General features: G+C 44.2%; 2 protein-coding genes across 3 annotated transcripts; both read left to right on the top strand.

Annotated features, from left to right (window-relative positions):
- The first annotated feature begins 168 nt into the window (after positions 1-168).
- On the top strand, positions 169-6,649 carry telo2 (TEL2, telomere maintenance 2, homolog (S. cerevisiae)). 2 transcript variants are annotated; one of them, XM_044013740.1, is made up of 21 exons: positions 172-359; positions 699-1,064; positions 1,165-1,442; positions 1,534-1,602; positions 1,910-2,057; positions 2,157-2,259; positions 2,331-2,399; positions 2,490-2,631; positions 2,750-2,886; positions 3,000-3,088; positions 3,173-3,265; positions 3,338-3,426; positions 3,511-3,602; positions 3,685-3,801; positions 3,907-3,978; positions 4,057-4,221; positions 4,306-4,397; positions 4,476-4,575; positions 5,061-5,125; positions 5,278-5,393; positions 6,265-6,649. In XM_044013740.1, the coding sequence occupies exons 2-21, from the start codon at positions 724-726 to the stop codon at positions 6,384-6,386; spliced, it is 2,499 nt and encodes an 832-aa protein (XP_043869675.1). In that variant the 5' UTR covers positions 172-359; positions 699-723; the 3' UTR covers positions 6,387-6,649. The 2 variants fall into 2 exon arrangements, 1 of the variants encoding a protein (XP_043869675.1); XR_006358240.1 differs by lacking the exons at positions 5,061-5,125; positions 5,278-5,393; positions 6,265-6,649 and having other exon boundaries at positions 169-359; positions 4,311-4,397; positions 4,476-4,543.
- Positions 6,650-6,745: 96 nt separating this feature from the next.
- On the top strand, positions 6,746-18,591 carry ift140 (intraflagellar transport 140 homolog (Chlamydomonas)). Its single transcript, XM_044013739.1, has 30 exons — positions 6,746-7,340; positions 7,638-7,801; positions 8,277-8,498; positions 8,664-8,785; positions 8,896-9,026; positions 9,111-9,286; positions 9,469-9,560; positions 9,670-9,776; positions 10,084-10,226; positions 10,299-10,502; positions 10,579-10,651; positions 10,746-10,837; positions 10,953-11,080; positions 11,154-11,271; positions 11,376-11,497; positions 11,822-11,957; positions 12,044-12,175; positions 12,626-12,849; positions 13,043-13,220; positions 13,318-13,508; positions 13,591-13,686; positions 13,789-13,921; positions 14,194-14,337; positions 14,915-15,043; positions 15,193-15,375; positions 15,465-15,668; positions 15,764-15,976; positions 16,600-16,766; positions 16,846-16,987; positions 17,074-18,591. The coding sequence occupies exons 2-30, from the start codon at positions 7,655-7,657 to the stop codon at positions 17,254-17,256; spliced, it is 4,332 nt and encodes a 1,443-aa protein (XP_043869674.1). The 5' UTR covers positions 6,746-7,340; positions 7,638-7,654; the 3' UTR covers positions 17,257-18,591.
- Positions 18,592-19,116: the final 525 nt, after the last annotated feature.

Raw genomic sequence — 19,116 nt, 5'->3', positions numbered from 1 at the left:
TGTGTCACGTTTGTAAACCGGGGAATGTTGATGGTCCCTAAGTGAGTGTTTGTCGATTAACCTACCTAAACTTTACACCTCGGTATTCAACGATTATTTTTCATCTTATTGTAAAACTAGACTGTATTGTTTGACTCTTTTTTTTATAGCGGAAATTATAGAATACCACAGCCGGATCGAATGTGCCCGGAACCATAACGTCCCATCGTTACTCACCACGGACGTATTTTGACGGAGGACATGTGTCGACACAGCGGTAGCTAATTCAACGTGAATGCGAATATCATTCATATATGTATTATAATAACTTATAAAACATATATGATGCTTTCATACATCCATGATTTCATCCTTGAAAGGTTTGTGCGTTTCACTTTTGACAGGAGAATAGTTTAAGCTAATTCCAGTAGCGGTGTGTGTGGTCATGTGTGAACGTTTCGTTGATGAAAATTAGCATCTACATTAAACTGGGTTTTATTTACTTTGTTTTCAGCTATTCTAGATGTACTTTACATTCTTCTTCTTCTATTTTGTTTCTTCGTGTTTTTGGTGCGTTTAGTGCATCTCTGGTCTTGGTAAAAAGCCGTTTAGTTCAGCTTCAGTGTAGCTATAAGCATGGTGAATGTAATGTTTTTTAACAATAACACATTGTTTTTAAACTCTCAGATTGTTCTGTCTGCTGTTTGTGTTTTTTTTAGGAGATAAAGCCCGCGCTTCTTCAAGATGGAGTCCCTCACTCCTAACACTGAGGTCCGTCTAATGGTCTCCCAGTGTTTTCGGACACTCACCACATCCACAGATGACAAAGACATTACTGCTGCTCTTCAAACACTCAACTCATACTTGGACGATGGACCGGTGAGCACAACCACTTCAGCTCAGCGGGACGAGTTCAGGAGAGCTCACTACACTCGCACTCTTCACTTCTTGGTCAGTAACGTCCAGGCAGATTGGCTGCACAGCCTGAGAGCAGCACAGAACACAGAGTTATGGGACCGCTTGTTCCTCTGTGGCCCTCCAGAGCAGGCTCTGCTTGTGTTAATGGAGGGAATAGGAGCGCTAAGGTGGGTGCTGCTATTGGAAGAAGGATGCAGTGTTTTGTTGTTGTTTTTTTCAAATCATTTTGTATACCAGTTGTTTACTGTGATCGTCTCTTCTTTGCAGACCCAGCGTGAATCTGGACCACCTAATCAGCATCACAGAGAAGTTCCTTCAGAGTGGCCGCCTTGCTGACCTGCTATGGTCACACTGTTTGGCGACGGCTCCCTCTGACTCCCCCCAGCTCCGCGAGACTCTACTGGGGCGTATAGTGGCGCTGCCGGACCTCACAGCCAACAGATTACGTCTCAAGAACAAGCCCCTCTTTCTTCCTCAGCAGTACTATCGGTTACTTGCCACAGAGATGCTCACTGCTCTGGAGAGAACCTGTCTGGCCCTCAAGAGTGAGGAAACATCTGATAAACTCCAAGCAATAATGACAGGATTATGTGTCAGGGTAAACTGTGATAAATCTATTTGTTTGTTTGGTGATAGATGGCACAGACTGCTCCTCAATTTTTGTGGCTCAGATACTCGGAAAAGTGTGCATCCATGGACACAGTGGTAAGTTTATTTATTATGTTTCTACAAATGTTAATTTAAATTTGCTTTTTTCTGTATCATGTTTTTCAGTCAAATGATATTTATACAGTGTGTTATTCTGAAAGATAATCAACAGCTATTTTTGATAATCAATCAATGCAAACGTGTATTATGTTTTTATCTAAATTATTAGATTTAAGAGATTTAAGAGGGTTAATATTAATTGCTGTTTTTCTTTCACTAGTTCTCTCTAGGAATTGAAAGGGAACACCGTTTTTTTTTGTGTGTGTCAGTGGCAGAGAATCCTTTTTTCTTTTTACCCTCTCAGATGTGGTCTTGGCAGTTCTGGCTCCTCAGCTGTCTGCCTGCACGCGCTCAGACATGGTGTGGCAGAGGGTTTGCTGGAAGATGCTGGGGAACGTTCCGCAGCGTTGGATGGAGAGCGTGCTCACTGGACTGGTGCAGGCTGTCAGTGGGTAAGGTGTCTGTAGACCTTTCACAGCAGGTTGTCTGACCTCCAGCTGTCGGCTCGACCGCCTGTTGTGATTCAAGTGTCCTCTGTGGGGGGTTTTCAGGCCTGATGCTCTGGGACGGATTATCGGAAATTTGGTGTTAACAAATAAGAAGGCCCAGTTTGTCATCACTCATAAACTGCTCCTACTACAGTATAAATATAAGGTAAGACATGACGTGCAGGAAATCAGATGTGCAGCTTGTGAATACAGTCAAGTGTTTGTTTTGTCCCTCAGACTCAAGTCTTAAGAATTATTCTGGGTTACCTGGCAGCAGACAGAGAGCGGAGGCCGCTGCTCATGCAGGTGAGTTCTTGGTCTGTTCAAGAACCTGATATAAATATTATAATATTTTAATATTTTACATGTTTTCTGTTGCGTTTGTTGTTTTTTAAGGTGCTGCGCTCCGTGTCCCAGGCCTGGGCTAATCCCAGCGCAGTGAAGCACACGCCTCTGGAGCAACAGCTGTATGTTAGCAAGGCCTTATTGTTGAGTGTGAGTCTGCTGAGTGACTCTGAGCTTCAGGGTCTACGCTCAGGTATGATTCTGGCAGCTATGTTATTGGGTTTTCAGTAGTATGGTTTTAGGAAAGTGGTGTAAAACCATACTGTAAATGAAATGAGTGTCTTTCTACATTATTGTTGTGTTTTTCTCAGAGTTGCTTCAGTGTATGCTCGGTGGCATGCAGAGTCACCTGGACAGCAACGTGGTGCAAATAAGGCGTGTGGGCATGGTTGTGGGAGAGTGCCTGAGTACCCGGATGAATATCAATGGAACCAAGCTCAAGTTTGAGGTACAGACTTTGGCCTCATCAGCCCAGCTGGCTTTCCAACACTGGATTCATGACGTAAATGATCATTATTATTATTATTATTGTTATAATACCGGACTTTGTATTGTGTGTAGTATGATCACGATGAGGAAACTCGAGAGCTGCTTGCCGTCATGACTCCTGCCGACAGCAGTGACGAACCGGAACCTGGGCCTGTGAAGGAGTGGGTGTTAAGACTAAAAAACACATTCTCGTCCCTGTATCTGTTGGTATTGTTTTTATATTTCATGGATTCTGTCATTTGCAGAGTTGATTCTCCTCAAAGGACTCAGAATAAATCATCTCAGTGTAAAGCGGAACCTCAGTCGCCACAAAACGATCCAGACTCTGAGCTGGATAGGTGAGTTCTGCAGAAGTATTTTTTAATTTTTATGTGTGATGAATGGATAACTTAACATTATTTTTGATCCAGTGACGATGAGCTGACTCCGTATGATATGTCTGGAGATGGAGAGATGAATCAAGCATCCCCGCCTTGCTACCTTCGCGACTGTCTGGAAAGTACGGCTTCACAGATCTAACGTCTTTGACTCAAAACGATCATTTTTGCAGCTGTTTGAACTTCTTCTCTGTCGACTTGTCCAGCTCTGATGTCGTCTGAAGACTCGGTGCGTGTGGAGCTCAGTTTGAAGGTGGCAGAGAGTCTTGTGAGGAAAAACGTCTTTGCGACCAGAGAGGTGTGAAACATTTCTGACGCTACTGTCAATGCAGCGTTTCTTCCAGACGGTATTACACATTTATTTATCGTGCCATTTTCAGATCAGTGTCCAGCTCACCAAAGTCCTGCTTCACATGGAGGATAAATACAACATAACAGGCTTCCTGAGTCTCAGACAGGCGACTATGGTGGCTCTCACTGCCAGTGACTGCGTCCCTGTATGACCACACACTCGACTTCCTGCACTGTTTACCCATAATGCTTTCATCTCAGTTTCTAATCACACATTCGTTCTTTCTTTATCTCGTCATACTTGATGAAAGGTGACTCAGTATTTGACGACAGAGTTTTATTCCCTGAACTACAGTCTTCGCCAGCGGCTGGATATGTTGGAGGTAAAAATAACAGCTTCCTTTCCTTTGATCGTGTCTGTGATTGTTTTGATCTCATTCAATTCCTTTCTGGTTCATTAGGTCCTTGCTCTGGCAGCTCAGGAACTTTCTAAGCCACTCGCTGAAAGGAGAGATTCACCCGTGTGCACGGCCGACAGCGCGGATTTGATGACTGGTGACAACCCTCTCCACTGGCGAGAAGTGGTGGACAAAAGGATTCAAAGCAAGACCAAACGCCGCAGTAAGGTACTGAAAGAGGACTCGCATTTCAGTGTTTGAGTAAACTCTGATTAAACCTGAACCTTTACATGTTCCTATATCTTTCAAAAGGGCAGCACTCAACCTTCAGCTAAAGCCGCCCCCAACCGCTTCGCACCTGTCGCGGGACACTTCTTTTTTCTGCTGCTCAGGAATTATGACAAGTATGTGTATTCCTCTCTGCCAACTCCAAACATGTAAACATTTGTGTTATTTCATCAAATGTCATTGTTTCCTGCTAGGCCTCAAATGACGTTTGACCTGCTGGGCGGTGACCACTTGGTTCTGGGAAGGATGATCCACACCCTGGGCCTCTTCATGCATTTGGCAGTCAATGCACCAGTAATTGTCCACGCTTTGATGACCTCATCGAATGACCTAAATATAGAGCTTGATACTAATATTATTAGTGTGGAACTATTTCAGGAATGAGTCGTCAGACGGTTTTGTCTGCACACACATCAGCTATTGTCAAAGTGATTTAAAATAGCGAGTTTTAATTGTTTTCTGTACAAAGTATGATTTAAGTATATTCAGGTTGGAGTCCAAATCCAGCCGGCAGTTAAGGGGAAACTTAAGGGCAACTTAACTTTAAAAATAATCTCTCATTGGAGTCCAGCCGGCAGTTAAGGGGAAACTAAAGGCCATTTTACTTTAAAAAAAGAAAAATCTCATTGGAATCCAATTAAACTTAAGGGCAACTTAACTTCTCTCATTGGAGTCCAGTTGGCAGTTAAGGGGAAATTTGAAAGCAATTTAACTTAAGCTAAAAAACGTAATAACATGTTATTGCAGTTGTTAACCCTGTGTACTTTCTTCTTATTCAGATAGCTGCACAGATGGGTCGTGCGTTGCTTGACTTTGTGTGGGCTGTGCGTTATCACACTGACCAGTGAGTATATAACACACGTCTGTAGACCAGATCTTACCTGGTGCTTTTCATGTAAAATCAGCACAGTCAAAGAAATAACAGTGGAGTTGAAATGTTTTGTTTTCTTATTTCAGTCTGAGCTGTAACTTTTTTTTATTGGTCTGTTCTTAAAGGATGGTGAGACGAGGCGTCCTCTTCGCTGTCTGCTCTGTGTTTCTGAGCATGCCCAGTCAGAACCTGCTGACGGACCTCAGTGATCAGTTATTTGAGACCAGAACTTGGCTGGCAGGTAAAAAAATGACATGAGAAATCTGTTGTTTTCTTCAGGAACATGAGTAAGAGTCCACTGCTGCCCATGAGTCTGTACTTTCAAAGTTTACATGGTAGTGTGTAACTTTTAAACACAAACAAATGTGTGTTAAAGTCAACTCAGTGTCAAATGACTTCACGTCTACCAGCTCCACATGATTCTCTCTGTTTGTGTCAGTGTAACGATGTCTAGATCTCGTGTCTGGAGCAACATTCCCACGCTGCAAATAATGATTTAAAGAAAAGGCGAAAAGAGTAACAGCAGCAAACTGGAGTCTAAATGGAAACCCACGAAAAGTTACTGCTCAAGATACAAAAGTACAAAAAACGTATTGTCCAGTGTAATTTTATTGTTTCAGTTCCCAAAGACCAAACAGCAGCAGAAGAAAACACTAAAAGTTGCACACTGCAGCTTTAAGAGCGCTTGTTTAGCACACACTTATTTCAGGATGACAATTTCAAACGTGAGTGTTTAATTTTGAGAATTTGTACATGGATAAAACAAAACGTAAATGTATATGCTACTAATAATAGATGGAGGCTAAAAGGCAGGATTCTTGTAAATGGAACTCACACCTGCATCAGGTCAGGATGTTCCCTGACTTACTCATATCCACACACACAAACACACAGCTGGACTCGACATTTCTGGGAAGAAGACGACGAACCAGGATGTCCTGTCCTACATGGACCATCCGTGACGTGATTGGCTCATCGTCAGCTGAATTTTTTTTTTTTCCCCCTCTGAGAATAAGCGTGACCTCAAGTGGCAACAAGTGACACGGAGGGTTGTGCATGGAAAAGGCCACGACTAAGGTGTTTTTGTGTTTTTGTGTTGTTTGGATTCACAGATGTTGCTGAAGGAGACCCCGATGCCGACTGCCGCAGTCTGGCCGTGCAGAGTCTGGTGCTGCTCGACAAAAGCCTCAAAAAACAGCTCCAAGATCCACAAGCACTTGGTCCGGAATCGTGATCACAACGTCAAGAATAAACAATGAAACACTGTCGTGTCTGTGATGCTAGTGGAGGTTTACCTTACCCCACATCTGCACGGGACCTCACAGAGCCGGAGAAGTCGAGTTCGGGGGCCCCGACGGAAATAATACTTGCAGGAGGAAGCGCTGAAGGTGTTCTTTAAGCTCAGGGCACAGATCATCTGTGTCATCTAAAATATTGAATCAATGGATAATAGGTTGCTGTTTTATGCCACAAATAAAATGGTACATATTGAGGATATCCGTTTGTCCTCTTTCCTGTACTGACACAACTCTCCCTCTGTTTGTTTGCAAAGGACATCCTGAGAATGTTCACGTGCATCCAGAAATAACAGAAATACTACTACTAGCACCGCTTCCTCTTGTGAAATAAATGTGCTCATCTGTGTGTTCCCAAGCACGGAAACATTTTGAAATGGGCATTTGTTTATACTTTCTTTTTTTAAGTAGGAATGATCTAGGTGAGGATTTAAATGACCTAGTTATAGATAAAACACACGTTTCACTTTCACTGAACGGCTTGTATAAAATATTAATTAAGAATTAGATTTAATCTGCTTCAAAATTGTTGGAAAACAATTATCTGCACCCTGTACAAACTTTGTACAACAATTGTGTAATTGTGTATCTGTTGAATCAAAGTGTATATTTTTTGCAATTGTTTAATTAACCAAATGAATGTTATTTTCAGTTAAAAGATGTTTTCGACCTTGTTTCCAACAGGAGTTTCGACACAACTCGGCATGTGCTCGTTGTTTTCCGTAATCCCTCTTCCTGTCCAGTCGTAGAGGTTGTCAGGGGCAACTAAAAGAGACGCTTTACGCTTACGGTGTTGGTTACATGGCCACACTGTAAGTTACGGTCGGTGTTTTAAACCGTTTCTGGTTTCTGAAAACTCAACTCGGCCTTCGAGTGAAGGAGACGACGGTGATGTGAGTGTAAATACAACGAAACCGCCAACCTTTTACTGCGGTTCTACGGGTTAACACTGAATGCTAACTTTGGGCTAGCGCAGCTAACGTTAGCGGCTAAAGCTAAGCATCGGTCCAGTGATGACTAAACACGGCTTTAGTGTTCGAGTTAGCGGTTTCATTTAAACGGTTCAACCCAGAGATAACTAGCTAGTTATTAACGAGTAGTTGCTCAGTCCGCTACAACTCGGCAAAAGAAAGAAACGTGAAATGAAGGACTAATAATAACAACCACGTCTGATTCTCTTTTACATTTAGAGAGCAGCACCGAGGACATGGCGGTGTATTTTGACCACCGCATTGAGGCTCCTGAAAGCAGTGCTGTGCCCTCTCACTTGACCTGGCACCCGGCTCTTCCTGTCCTCGCTGTGGCCTCAAGCAGCCCCACTACTGGAGGCAATGTAGACCTCTATCTGCAGCAGGTAATCACCTGTGAAGGTGCAGTGACACAGAGAAAGGGATCATGCTTCAACCCCGTCAGCCAATCACAGGGTGATTCAAACCTGCTGGAAGGGTTTCTCAATCCTGGTGCTGAGGTTTTAAAAGTGTCCCTGCTCAAACACACCAGATACAGGTCTACATGGGATGTTATCAGGCGTCTGCGTTGCTTGCCGATGAGCTAACCATTTGCACCAGATGTGTTGGAGCAGGGAAACGTCTAACACATGCAGGGCACTGGGTCCTCAGGACCAGGATTGAGAATCCCTGGTCTAAGGGACTTCACGCACAAGCATTTCTGCTGTGTGATGCTCTTATGTCAATATGGACCAGTATTTTCTCGTGGGAATGTGAAAGAACTACATGAGTACAGCTAATAAAGAGGCTGGTGTGTGTACAGTGTATACTGTATATTCAGTGTGTGGTGATTGTTGGTTTGAAAACGTTGTCCACGTGCAGGGTGAACATGTGGAGAGCTGCCACGTCCAACGTCCACACCAGCCCACGGTGCTGCGCTGGCATCCCACGAAGCCGGTGTTGGCGCTGGGCTGGGAGAACGGAGAGGTCACGCTGCTGACTCACCCATCAGGAGATCAAACCGTGCTGCCGAGCGTACACGCAGCCTGCATTACACTGCTGGAGTGGAGCAGCTTTGGCAGCCGCTTAGTGACCGGGGATCAGGTATGTGAGACAGTGGCACGTCCAGATGTCTGCTGGATACAAACCATTGTCAGGTGACCTCACCTAATAATGACCAAGACTATCAGCTCCACACACGTCTGATAGACATGAGTGAAATCAATGGGATGCACTCTGAATATTTAAATCTCATTCTTCTATTGACAGGCTGGAGCTCTGGCCGTATGGAAGGTCGACGCCAGAGGAAGATTTCAAGGAAACCATCTCGTAAAGCACGAATACCACAAACCTTTAACCTGCTGCATCTTCAGACCTGTCTCGCCTGGGGTGTAAGTAGTCAGCTATTCTATTCTATTCTATTCTATTCTATTCTATTCTATTCTATTCTTCTTTCTGAGCACATCTCTTCTAAGCTTATATTTCACTCTTTGTTTTACAGTGATGTAGCAATGTTAGCGCGATTGTCAGTGAGTGGAGACGAAAATGCCCTGGACATGTTCAGCTGGAAGGGAGCGCCGCTCAAGATCGGCCCACAAGAGGGACTGGGGTTTTACGTCAGCACTATTGACGGTCAGAGTTTTCTAAGGTTTTCTTTAAGCATGTAAAGCACTACTATAGATATATAAAACCCTGTCTTTTAATTCTTTTCTGTAGGTACGGTCCACAGTGTGGATGAGCATTGTAAGACCAGCACACTTCTCAGTGTCGAGGGTGCAATCAAGAAACTGTTCTACCTCCATAAGAAAGAGGCGCTCGCTGTGATCACAGACACTCTGACGCTATCGCAGTACACCCTGAGACCTGAGGGAGGAGCCCAGGAATTAATGAAGGTATATTTAGATCATCGACTCTGCAACTTCTTTGAATTCTTTTCAGATGCTTCAAAATAAATATACTCAAATATTCAGATTATCATTGGAGGTGTTACATATAAAAAGCCTGATAGTATTTATTTATGATATTAATGCCTTTCACTCATTCATATTTAATATTCCCTCTTGTTTCATGACAGGTGAAGTTGAGCAGCAAGACTGGACAGAATGTGGACATCGTGTGGACAGATCACAGTCTTCTCGTCACAGCGACGGGCGAACACATCATCAGGTACAGTATATACTGAATGTACGGTTTGTACACACATGCAAACAAACATAGACAAAAAAAAAAACAATTCGATAAACCCAAACCATGTTCTGTCCCTGTGGTTCTTAAGGCTGTGGGACCTGGAGCGAGATGAAAACTACGTGTTGTCCCTGGACGAAACGCTGGGGTTCGAGAAGGGAGAGCTGATCAACTGTGTGTCATACTGTGCAGGAAAAGGTAACTACAAACTGAGTTTATATATATATATGTGTATATATGTTTACTTCATCACATTCTTTAAGGTTCAGTGTGTAAGAATAAGTGACGTCTTTTTTCTTTCTGTTTCCTGCTCTGGTGGAATGAGTGAAAACGCCCTCGTCTAAATTAAAAGGCTCGTTCAAAGACGACGAAAACCAAACTATGTGATCCTACACTTATACAAACATACCATGCCAATAAATCCTCCTTAATATTACACACTGGACCTTTTTATACCTCAAATTCAAGCCTCAAATTGTGATTGTTTTTAACGTCCCGGCCTCAGAAGTCCTGTCAGCCGGCACGAGCCGTGGACGTATAGCTGTGTGGAGGACGGTGGCTCAGCCGAGCAGCAGCAGAGGAGACACCGGCGTCCAGTGGAAACTACAGACGCCCACAGAAATACAGGGAAACGTCACTCAGTTACAGGTACTGTCTGGACCCGCGCCGCTCTTCTCGTTTATAAATCAGCGTCGTATAACAGCAGTCCTCCGTTTGCAGTGGGGCTCCAGCCTGAATCTCTTGGCCGCCAACAACTCAAACACGGTGCTCATCCTGTGCGAGCATGTGATGTCGGCGCACTTCAGCCAGCAGCTGGCGGCGGTGCAACTCACCCCGACCCAGCTCAGCATCAGTCAGTTCACCACGGACACACACCTGGCTCTGCAGGCTGACATACACATCAAGGGAGTGTGTGTGACTAAGGTAAGAATGAAGGGGAACGTGTAGAGTCCATCTCAGTGTGACGTCATGTTTGTGCTCGTGTGTTTCACACCAACAGGACTCGGTGACGGTGTGGAGCGGCAAGCAGGTCGTCGTCTACGAGCTTTCAGGGACAGCGCTGCGCCACACAGGTACAACACGAGGACCCACAACACGAGGACCCACAGAGCGCTTCACGCATCGTGTCCTGTAATCTCAGTCCTTTTCTCTGGCTGATTTTCCCAGGATCGTTTCCATGTGACTCTCACGTCGTGGCTGCACACGACGAGAACCTCTACACTGTTGAACCTAACCGGGTACAGATCCGCACTCCACAGGTCTGCTTTACTCTTATTCACTGACATGTTTGCGTGTTCATGAGACCTCTCTGCAACTGTGGCGTTCAGTGCATTCAGTCAACTGTGGATTCTCCTTTTCTTTGGTTTTCTTCAGGGCACCGTGAAGCAACTGTTGACTTTCTCCAAGGCAGAGGGAAACCCCGTGCTGCTGAGTGTGTGCCAGGCGTACCTGGTGGTCGGCACAGACACGGCACACATCAGAGTCTTTGACCTCTCGCGCAGGTGTGACATGACTGTGACGTCAGTTGGATAATGAGCGTAAAGTGCACCAGATCATTCTTTGGTGTTTTCACAGAGATGCCAAAGCTCACTGCAGCACTAAGAATCTGGCGGACCAGATTGCCAATCTGGGTGCACTGAGGTCAGTCAAGTGTAACGCCAACGGCAGCCAAGTCAGCATCTTAATCTCTCAGGTGAGAGGAAACAGAACTCTCTCTCCTGAATAAAAACTCTTCATATTTCAAGTGAAGTGTTTGTCTTATTTTCAGGCTCCTTTTCATGTGACTATGATTCTCAGGTTAATGGGCGACCGGACCAGAAAGTGTACTTCTATGACGTAGAAATGGACACGGTGACGCACTTTGACTTCTTCACTGGCAGACCATCGAGTGGTCTGTCACATCTCGAAGACAGTGAAAGGTACCTGGGGTTTTTCTTCTTCTTCTTCTTTTTCTTCTTCTTCTTCTTCTTTTGTCTTATCTCCGTCCTCTTCTGTTCGACCAACTGTCCTCATGTCCTCCTCCACAACATCCACGAAGCCTCTTGTCCTCCCGCCCAGCAGCTCCATCTTCAACAGTCCTCGATTATGCTGATTTCTAATCCTGTCCATCCTGTTCACTCTGACCTTTTCACCTTCGCCGCTGTCCTTCTTGTCTCCACCCACTCCTCTCTTCTTCTCTTGTGTTTATATTCTTCCCACTCATGGATGTCTTGTCCTCCGATGCCCTCCGGTCGGTGTTGTAGGCAGCTGTTCCAGGGGACGGAGCTCAGCGGCCGCTGCCCCGTGTCCCATTACTGGGATGAGAGTGAACCTCGTCTGTTTGTGTGTGAAACAGTGCCAGTCGGCTCTGAATCAACATCGTCCAGCTCTGTGGATATGGTAACGACTTGAGTTTTAACTTTGAAATAGTCGACGAGGCGTTTCTCCTGTGATTCACTCGAGCCTCATCATTGTGTTTTGTGTAGGTGGACGTGTCTGTGGTGACACTCTTCTGTACACAGGAGCATGGGCTGCTCCTTCAGGACTGCTATCCCAAGCCCGCAGGCCTGCAGGCCTTCCTCGCTCTAGATGTGCCCTACTATTATTTCAGCTGCAAGGTGAGCGTGACGGACAGAGTCGTGCGTGCGTGTGGTTTGGTGTCTGTGCAGGTGGTTCTTTGTGGAAATTTGAAGACAAACCTTTGCCACAGTGTCAAAAAACACACTCTCTGCCCTCTTTTCCTCTTCTTATTGATCTGTTTGGTTTAATACACTCCAGCTTTTATTTTGGAGGGCTGGTGTCTTTCTCCCAGAAGTAAGTACATGTCCCCTTCAGTCCAGAAACCTTAAGTATTCGTGACTCCCGACTTTCGACAGCCGTGATTCTGTGTGCCTCGTGCTGCTATGAAACTATGATGAATAGATTTAGTTTGTGATTTTTCTCGTTTTGCTCCGTGTTTGCTGGTTTTATTGCTTCGAGCCCTCCTCCAGAACATTCTTCATTTATTACTGACTCTGAGTGATGATTTTCCATACGTGATTGACACGACGATGCTCTGATCTGCTCAGCCTGGTGAGCGGGAACCAGAGGTTGCAGCACCTCAGCGTCAGACGCAGCCGCCGAAGGGAGGATCGGCGTCGTTCCCTCACATGGTGTCCAGGAGAGCTCTCAGGGACTTTGTGGGCCTGGAGAACTGTGAGAAGGCCACGCGCGACGCCATGCTCAACTTCAGCTTCTACCTCACCATCGGAGACATGGACGAAGCTTTCAAGTCCATCAAGCTCATCAAGAGGTAGGAGAGTCCATATTTGTCACCGCAACAATACTTTCTACCGGGGCTTTTCGTGGAGTGACCACAGGGACGGCATTGTTCCTACAGCCTTGGTACAGATCCTGACCCGTGTTTGAGAACGGTGCATTGTTCTCAACGTCGACGTGCTTTTTCAGCGCCCCTCATTAACACTCTTCCTCTTTTTCTTCTGTAGCAAAGCAGTATGGGAAAACATGGCCCGGATGTGTGTGAAAACCTGCCGACTGGATGTGGCACACGTGTGCCTCGGGAATATGGGAAACGCCAGGGCAGCAAAAGCACTGCGGGAGGCGGAGACTGAGCCTGAGCCAGAAGCACAAGTGGCGATGTTGGCCATTCAGCTCGGCATGCTGGTGAGATACTACACTGATACACTATGAGGTGTATTTGTATTGTATGTTACTGTAAAGTGTTTATATCTTTTCCACGTCTTTGCCTGTCGTCCAACAGGAAGACGCTGAAAAGTTGTACAAGTCCTGTCACCGCTGCGACCTTCTGAACAGTTTCTACCAGGCCTCTGGTCAGTGGCAGAAAGCACTAGAGACGGCGGAAATCCACGACCGCATCCACCTGCGCACCACCTACTACAGTTACGCCAAATACCTGGAGTCCATCGGCAACAAGAGTCTGGCTATTGCATAGTAAGATACAATCACTTTATGTATAAAAGTCCATTCATTTGGAATCTAATCTCTCTCTTACTGTCCTACCTTGTTGTTGCAGCTATGAGAATTCAGACACACACAGGGCTGAAGTACCCAGAATGCTCCAGGAAGACGTGTCGTCTCTGGAGGTTTATGTCAACAAAATGAAAGACAAGTAAGGCGACGCGTTCCCTCAGTGGCTAAAAGCTTTTTTAAGCATTTGAAGTAGGATGTTTGTCGCATCCATACATGATGGCGTTTCCTGTTTTCACTCCAGGAGCATCTACAAGTGGTGGGCCCAGTATTTGGAGAGCCAGTCCGACATGGACTCAGCGCTGCATTATTATGAATGTGCTCAGGATTATCTCTCTCTGGTCCGAGTCCACTGCTACATGGGCAACATCCAGAAGGTGACTCATGACGACACTGTATTTATCAGCTATATGCTAATGATATGGCAATTAGAGAAGCACTATTATACTAATGCATCTTATATTTAAAGTAGATCAATAGAAAATGTGTGTGGGACATAAGGGGATGAATTTCAACTTTTATAATATGATAATTACTGTATCACATATTGTTTTTGTTCATTTTAATGACAGGGCTGAAAGAAAGCCTCAGACATACACATGGTTTAGTTAGATCTACACGTTTGAAAGTGGGTTCATCTCTCTTGCAGGCGTCTGAGATCGCTAATAACACGGGCGACAGAGCGGCGTCGTACCACCTGGCCAGAAACTACGAGGGTCATGATGATATTAAACAGGCCGTCCACTTCTACACACGAGCACAGGCGTACAACAATGCCATCCGGCTTTGTAAGGTAAAGAACTTGTACAGTTTGTCTTTATGTATGTATTTTTGATTGATTTATTTATTTGATTTTGTGACATCCACCATGGATTTTTACATTTACAGTCTTTTAAAAAGCAGATAACGAACTGTTTATACTCATACTCGCAGTATAGTATGTTTATACTATACTGCGTTTGTTGCCATGCATAAAAACATACAAAAGTAAAACATGCAAGGAATAAAAGGCACGGAAACACATGCTTTTCTATTCTTAAGGAGATAATTATTATCTTCATTATAATTATAGCAATGCTTCCATTTGTTTTACAGTGTGTACATATATGTATATATTTATGCACTGTGCAAATACTCATAACTGCTATTAAATGTGTGACCTGTTTCTCCATTTAACCAAGTCCTTGTTGTTTTCTGTCCTCAAAGAAGTTTAAAACCACAATGAACTTCTTTAATTATCTGACCTTGAGTTCCTTATAAACCATGATTTTCTATGTTTGTCTGTCTCTCTGTCTCTCTCTCTCTCTCCCTGTCTCACTGGCGTCTGCTATCTTCTTGTATTGTGTGTGTGTGTGTGTGTGTGTGTGCAGGAGAACGGTCTGGACGACCAGCTGATGAACCTGGCTCTGCTCAGTAACCCAGAGGACATGATGGAGGCCGCCTGCTACTACGAAGAGAAGGGCACGCACATGGACCGAGCCGTCGCCCTCTACCATAAGGTGCGTCACCTCTGAGTGGGTTTTGGTGACATCACACCACAGGGGGAGCTATTGTGCCATTTATAAAATCTAAAAGCTGAACAGAGTTGCTGATGTGTCTTTGTTACAGACGTTACAGATGTGTGTTTGTGTTCATTTCTCCACTTTAGGCTGGTTATGTGTCCAAAGCTCTGGAGTTGGCCTTCACCACACAGCAGTTTGCTGCACTCCAGTCGATCGCCGAGGATCTGAACGAGAAAGCAGACCCGGCTCTCCTGGAACGCTGCTCAGACTTCTTCGTTACACATTCAAAGTATGAGAAGGCTGTGGAGTTACTGGTCACGGCGAAGAAGGTACATAGTTACCTCATTCACATGGTGACGTATCTCTCTATACATGTACTTAAACCTTTCATTTAATTTGTCCATGCACATGTACCCAGTACCCTCAAGCCCTGGAGCTGTGCGTGGCCCAGAACCTGACGATCACAGAGGAGCTGGCCGAGAGAATGACTGTGACCGATTCAAAGGATTTGTCTGAAGACGCCCGCAAGGACCTGCTGGAGAGGATCGCTGACTGCTGCATGCGTCAGGGCAATTACCACCTGGCTACCAAGAAGTACACACAGGCGGGCAACAAGCCCAAGGTAATGATAATCTCTGAGGTGTCATGCAAAAGTAAAAAATGAATTTGTTTTCTTATGATACTGGATGCTAATCCCTGGTTTTCTTGTGTTAACAGGCCATGAGGTCACTCCTGAAGTCGGGCGACACCGAGAAAATCATCTTCTTTGCCAACGTTTGTCGTCAGAAGGAGCTTTTCATCATGGCTGCCAACTATCTGCAGTCTCTGGACTGGCGTAAAGATCCAGAAATCTTGAAAACTATCATTAGTTTTTACACTAAAGGCAGGGCACCGGACCTGCTCGCTGGCTTCTATGAAGCCTGTGCTCAGGTATGGAAAAATGTGTCCAACTCTCTCTCATTTGATAGTATATATAGTGATTTAACATGGTATGGTACATGGTAATATGGTAAATGTTTGTTTTTATGTCAGTTTTGTTGCAATAATTTAAAATCTAAGAGAAAATGGAGTTTGCGGTGAAAGTATTTGCATTTTTAGTACCTGCTCTGGCGAGGTACCAAGCGTGCTGAGTAGGTACTATGCGTGACGTTGCCAGACTGCCGGTCACTGATTGGTCAGCGTGCCGTCACAGGAAGAGACGTCCGACACAAGAATCAAGCCGAACTGTAGATCAGTTTAAAAAGACTTAACGATCCTAAAAACGTGGGTTAATCTCCAACAATTACCAGAACAAATATTTTTTTATGAACTGATTCTAGTGATTCAGTTACACTGAAAACAACTACTTAACAAGTCACTAGTCACTTGTTTATGTCGCGTGTAAAACAAAGTCACTGCAGTGATGACTCCGCCCACGTTGAGTAGGTACTTTTTGTGTAGTGGAAAACCAACCTAACTCTAAACCGTGCCGTGCCGTGCAGAGGCGGGACCATAGTGGAAAAGAGCCTTAAGTGAATCACAAAGAGCTTTTTTTCCTGGTTTCCTTTGTTCAGGTGGAGATCGACGATTACCAGAACTATGAAAAGGCGTTAGACGCTCTCACCGAAGCTGCCAAGTGTCTGTCAAAGTCAAAGGACTCCTCACACGGACAGCATGAAGTACGACTGGCTGACCTGCAGCATAAGGTCGTCCTCATCAAGAAGTTTGTCCATGCACGCAGGTTAGGACTGTCGCTCGTTCACACGGTCCTCTGATTCAGTCGAGTGACTGTGAACATTTGAAATCTGACATTTTTGCAGGTTGTACGCGGAGAATCCTGGCGAGGCTGTGCAGATATGTGAAGCTCTGCTGGACGAGCCGGAGTTAGACCCCGCTGTCAGGATTGGCGATGCGTTTGGTTTCCTGGTGGAACACCACTGTCAACAAGGCAACTTCCAATTGGTAATTGTCATTTTGAAGTGATATTCTACACGTTGGTGGTTTCTAAACCTCAATGAGTTTCTGTCTTTATTCTTGTTCCTGTCCAGGCCTACAAAAAGCTGGAGGAGCTCCAGAAGCTGCTGCCATCCCAGAACGTTAGGTACTACATTAGCCAGGCGAGTCTCGCAGCCCTGCAGAAGAGTTTGGGCGTGTCCTTAGAGCGAGGTGACACCAGGCGCATTGTGAAGGAGGAGGAGGATGAAGTCGAGGAGGATTTAGACATGCCTTAAACATCCGTATATTATGTTTATCTTTAAACTAAACGCATGACAGAACCACAGTCAAGTCACAAGTCTTTTATTTTGTGACCCTGTCATCTCATTAACTGCAATACAGGTTGTTAAAGGTGGGAGCGTTCTATGTAAGTATGTATATATACACACATGCATGTACATTTGTACTTGTGTTCAAAGGAAATATATGTATATACTGTATATTTATATCTGTAGCTATGAATTCTCTTTCATTTCTATCCACTATAATGAGAAATTATACTTTGTAAACTGCAGAAATGTGCCTTACTTCCTTCAAGGTCATCAGACGCCTACATGTGACCTTGTTGTCGATGTGCCTGTTATGTTTACTGATTTTCTTTTTTTTTTTCTTTTGTATGCCTTTTGGAACAAAAAAGACAATACACAGATTTGTCAAGAAATGTCTTAGATGTATCTTTTTAAAAATATTTAGCAGATTATACCGTATGTAAAGTACCGTATGTATGTTGTTTCTTTCTTTAAGTGTGTGAAGAGGCTGCGTTTTGAATATGCAGGAGTGTGCTACGCTTTCTCAAACGTGTCGGGCAGCACATGGCCTAGTGGAAAGGGAAGTTGGGGAACATCTGAACATGTAGATCACTTTGACAGCAGGTGTTCTGCTGTGACGGCCGCTAGAAAGGGAGAAGCCAAAAAATGCCTTCTCCTATGTTTTCAACCATTTACCCGTACATTTTGAAGGCATAGAAATCCATAAAATCCATAGAAGTACGCATATTTATATTCAAGGTAACTGACTGATTTCATTGTGGTTACCCTTTGATTGACGTCATCCACTCTTCCTGTCCTTCCATGGAGGCTTTACAGAACATTTGAATTAAATGACACTGCTCCTGTGCCACTTATAAAATGAAAGTAAATAAATTCACAACCACATTTGTACACAGAAACTTCAGGGGCAAATGTAACATTAGCAAGAGGAAGGAAATATTCAGTCCTTAATTATTCTTGCCAGTGTTTGACTCATGATTTATTTAACCTTCTTTTTAATAGAAGGATAGAAGGAAACCCCCTCTTTTGAACTTTTGACAAAAACAGCGATGGAGCGCGACTCTTCGTTAGCATGGTCTGTGTGTCCTCATTCAACAGTTCACCTCACTCATGACGTCATCAACTTATTACTTATTGTGTTAGTGTTTTAAGAAAGCGATGCCCCACGGTCAAGAATGCACTTAACTGCGATAAGTTTCCCTTAAGCTTGACACTTGATCACCTGACCTAGCATTATCTACCTAGCATTTTAAACAAGACACATTTTACATGTCAGTGAATAAAGAGGCCACATATCTCACACAATCACTTCCTGTTGCTAACTTCCTGTTAGCTGCTGCTGTTAGCATTCCCCTTCCATAATCCATACTTTACCTCATGAACAGACAGTTGAGTTGACATTTATTTACTATTGTGGTGGGAATGAAATGTTTTCACTGTAAATATTAAGACAATGCTGTATATATTCTGGTTATTCACTGTCTTTTTAAATTTTTAAAAAGTTAAAGTTTCTATATTACGTGTTCATAGATGTTGAAATGTATTTATTATACATGATTTTTGACTGTCTTGGCTGCCGTAATAACTTAAAATCCCCCGGTTGTGGGACTAATTAAGGATTATTTTTTACTTTAGTGGATCATAATTTATATTGGAAAAAGTTTCTTCTATACAAGACGGACGGGAGACCAAACCAACAACACAGAAAACTAGAGCTACGTCTGTTCACGTAAGTACTTCACTTACAGTAATATATATTATATTTGTGTCACATGGTGAACTTTTACTGGATCAGTTAAGGAGACATAATAAGGGACCTTTTGTTCT

This window comes from Solea senegalensis, linkage group LG18, assembly GCF_019176455.1.
Source record: "Solea senegalensis isolate Sse05_10M linkage group LG18, IFAPA_SoseM_1, whole genome shotgun sequence".
Classification (NCBI taxonomy): domain Eukaryota; kingdom Metazoa; phylum Chordata; class Actinopteri; order Pleuronectiformes; family Soleidae; genus Solea; species Solea senegalensis.
This window is presented reverse-complemented; position numbering and strand designations above follow the sequence as displayed.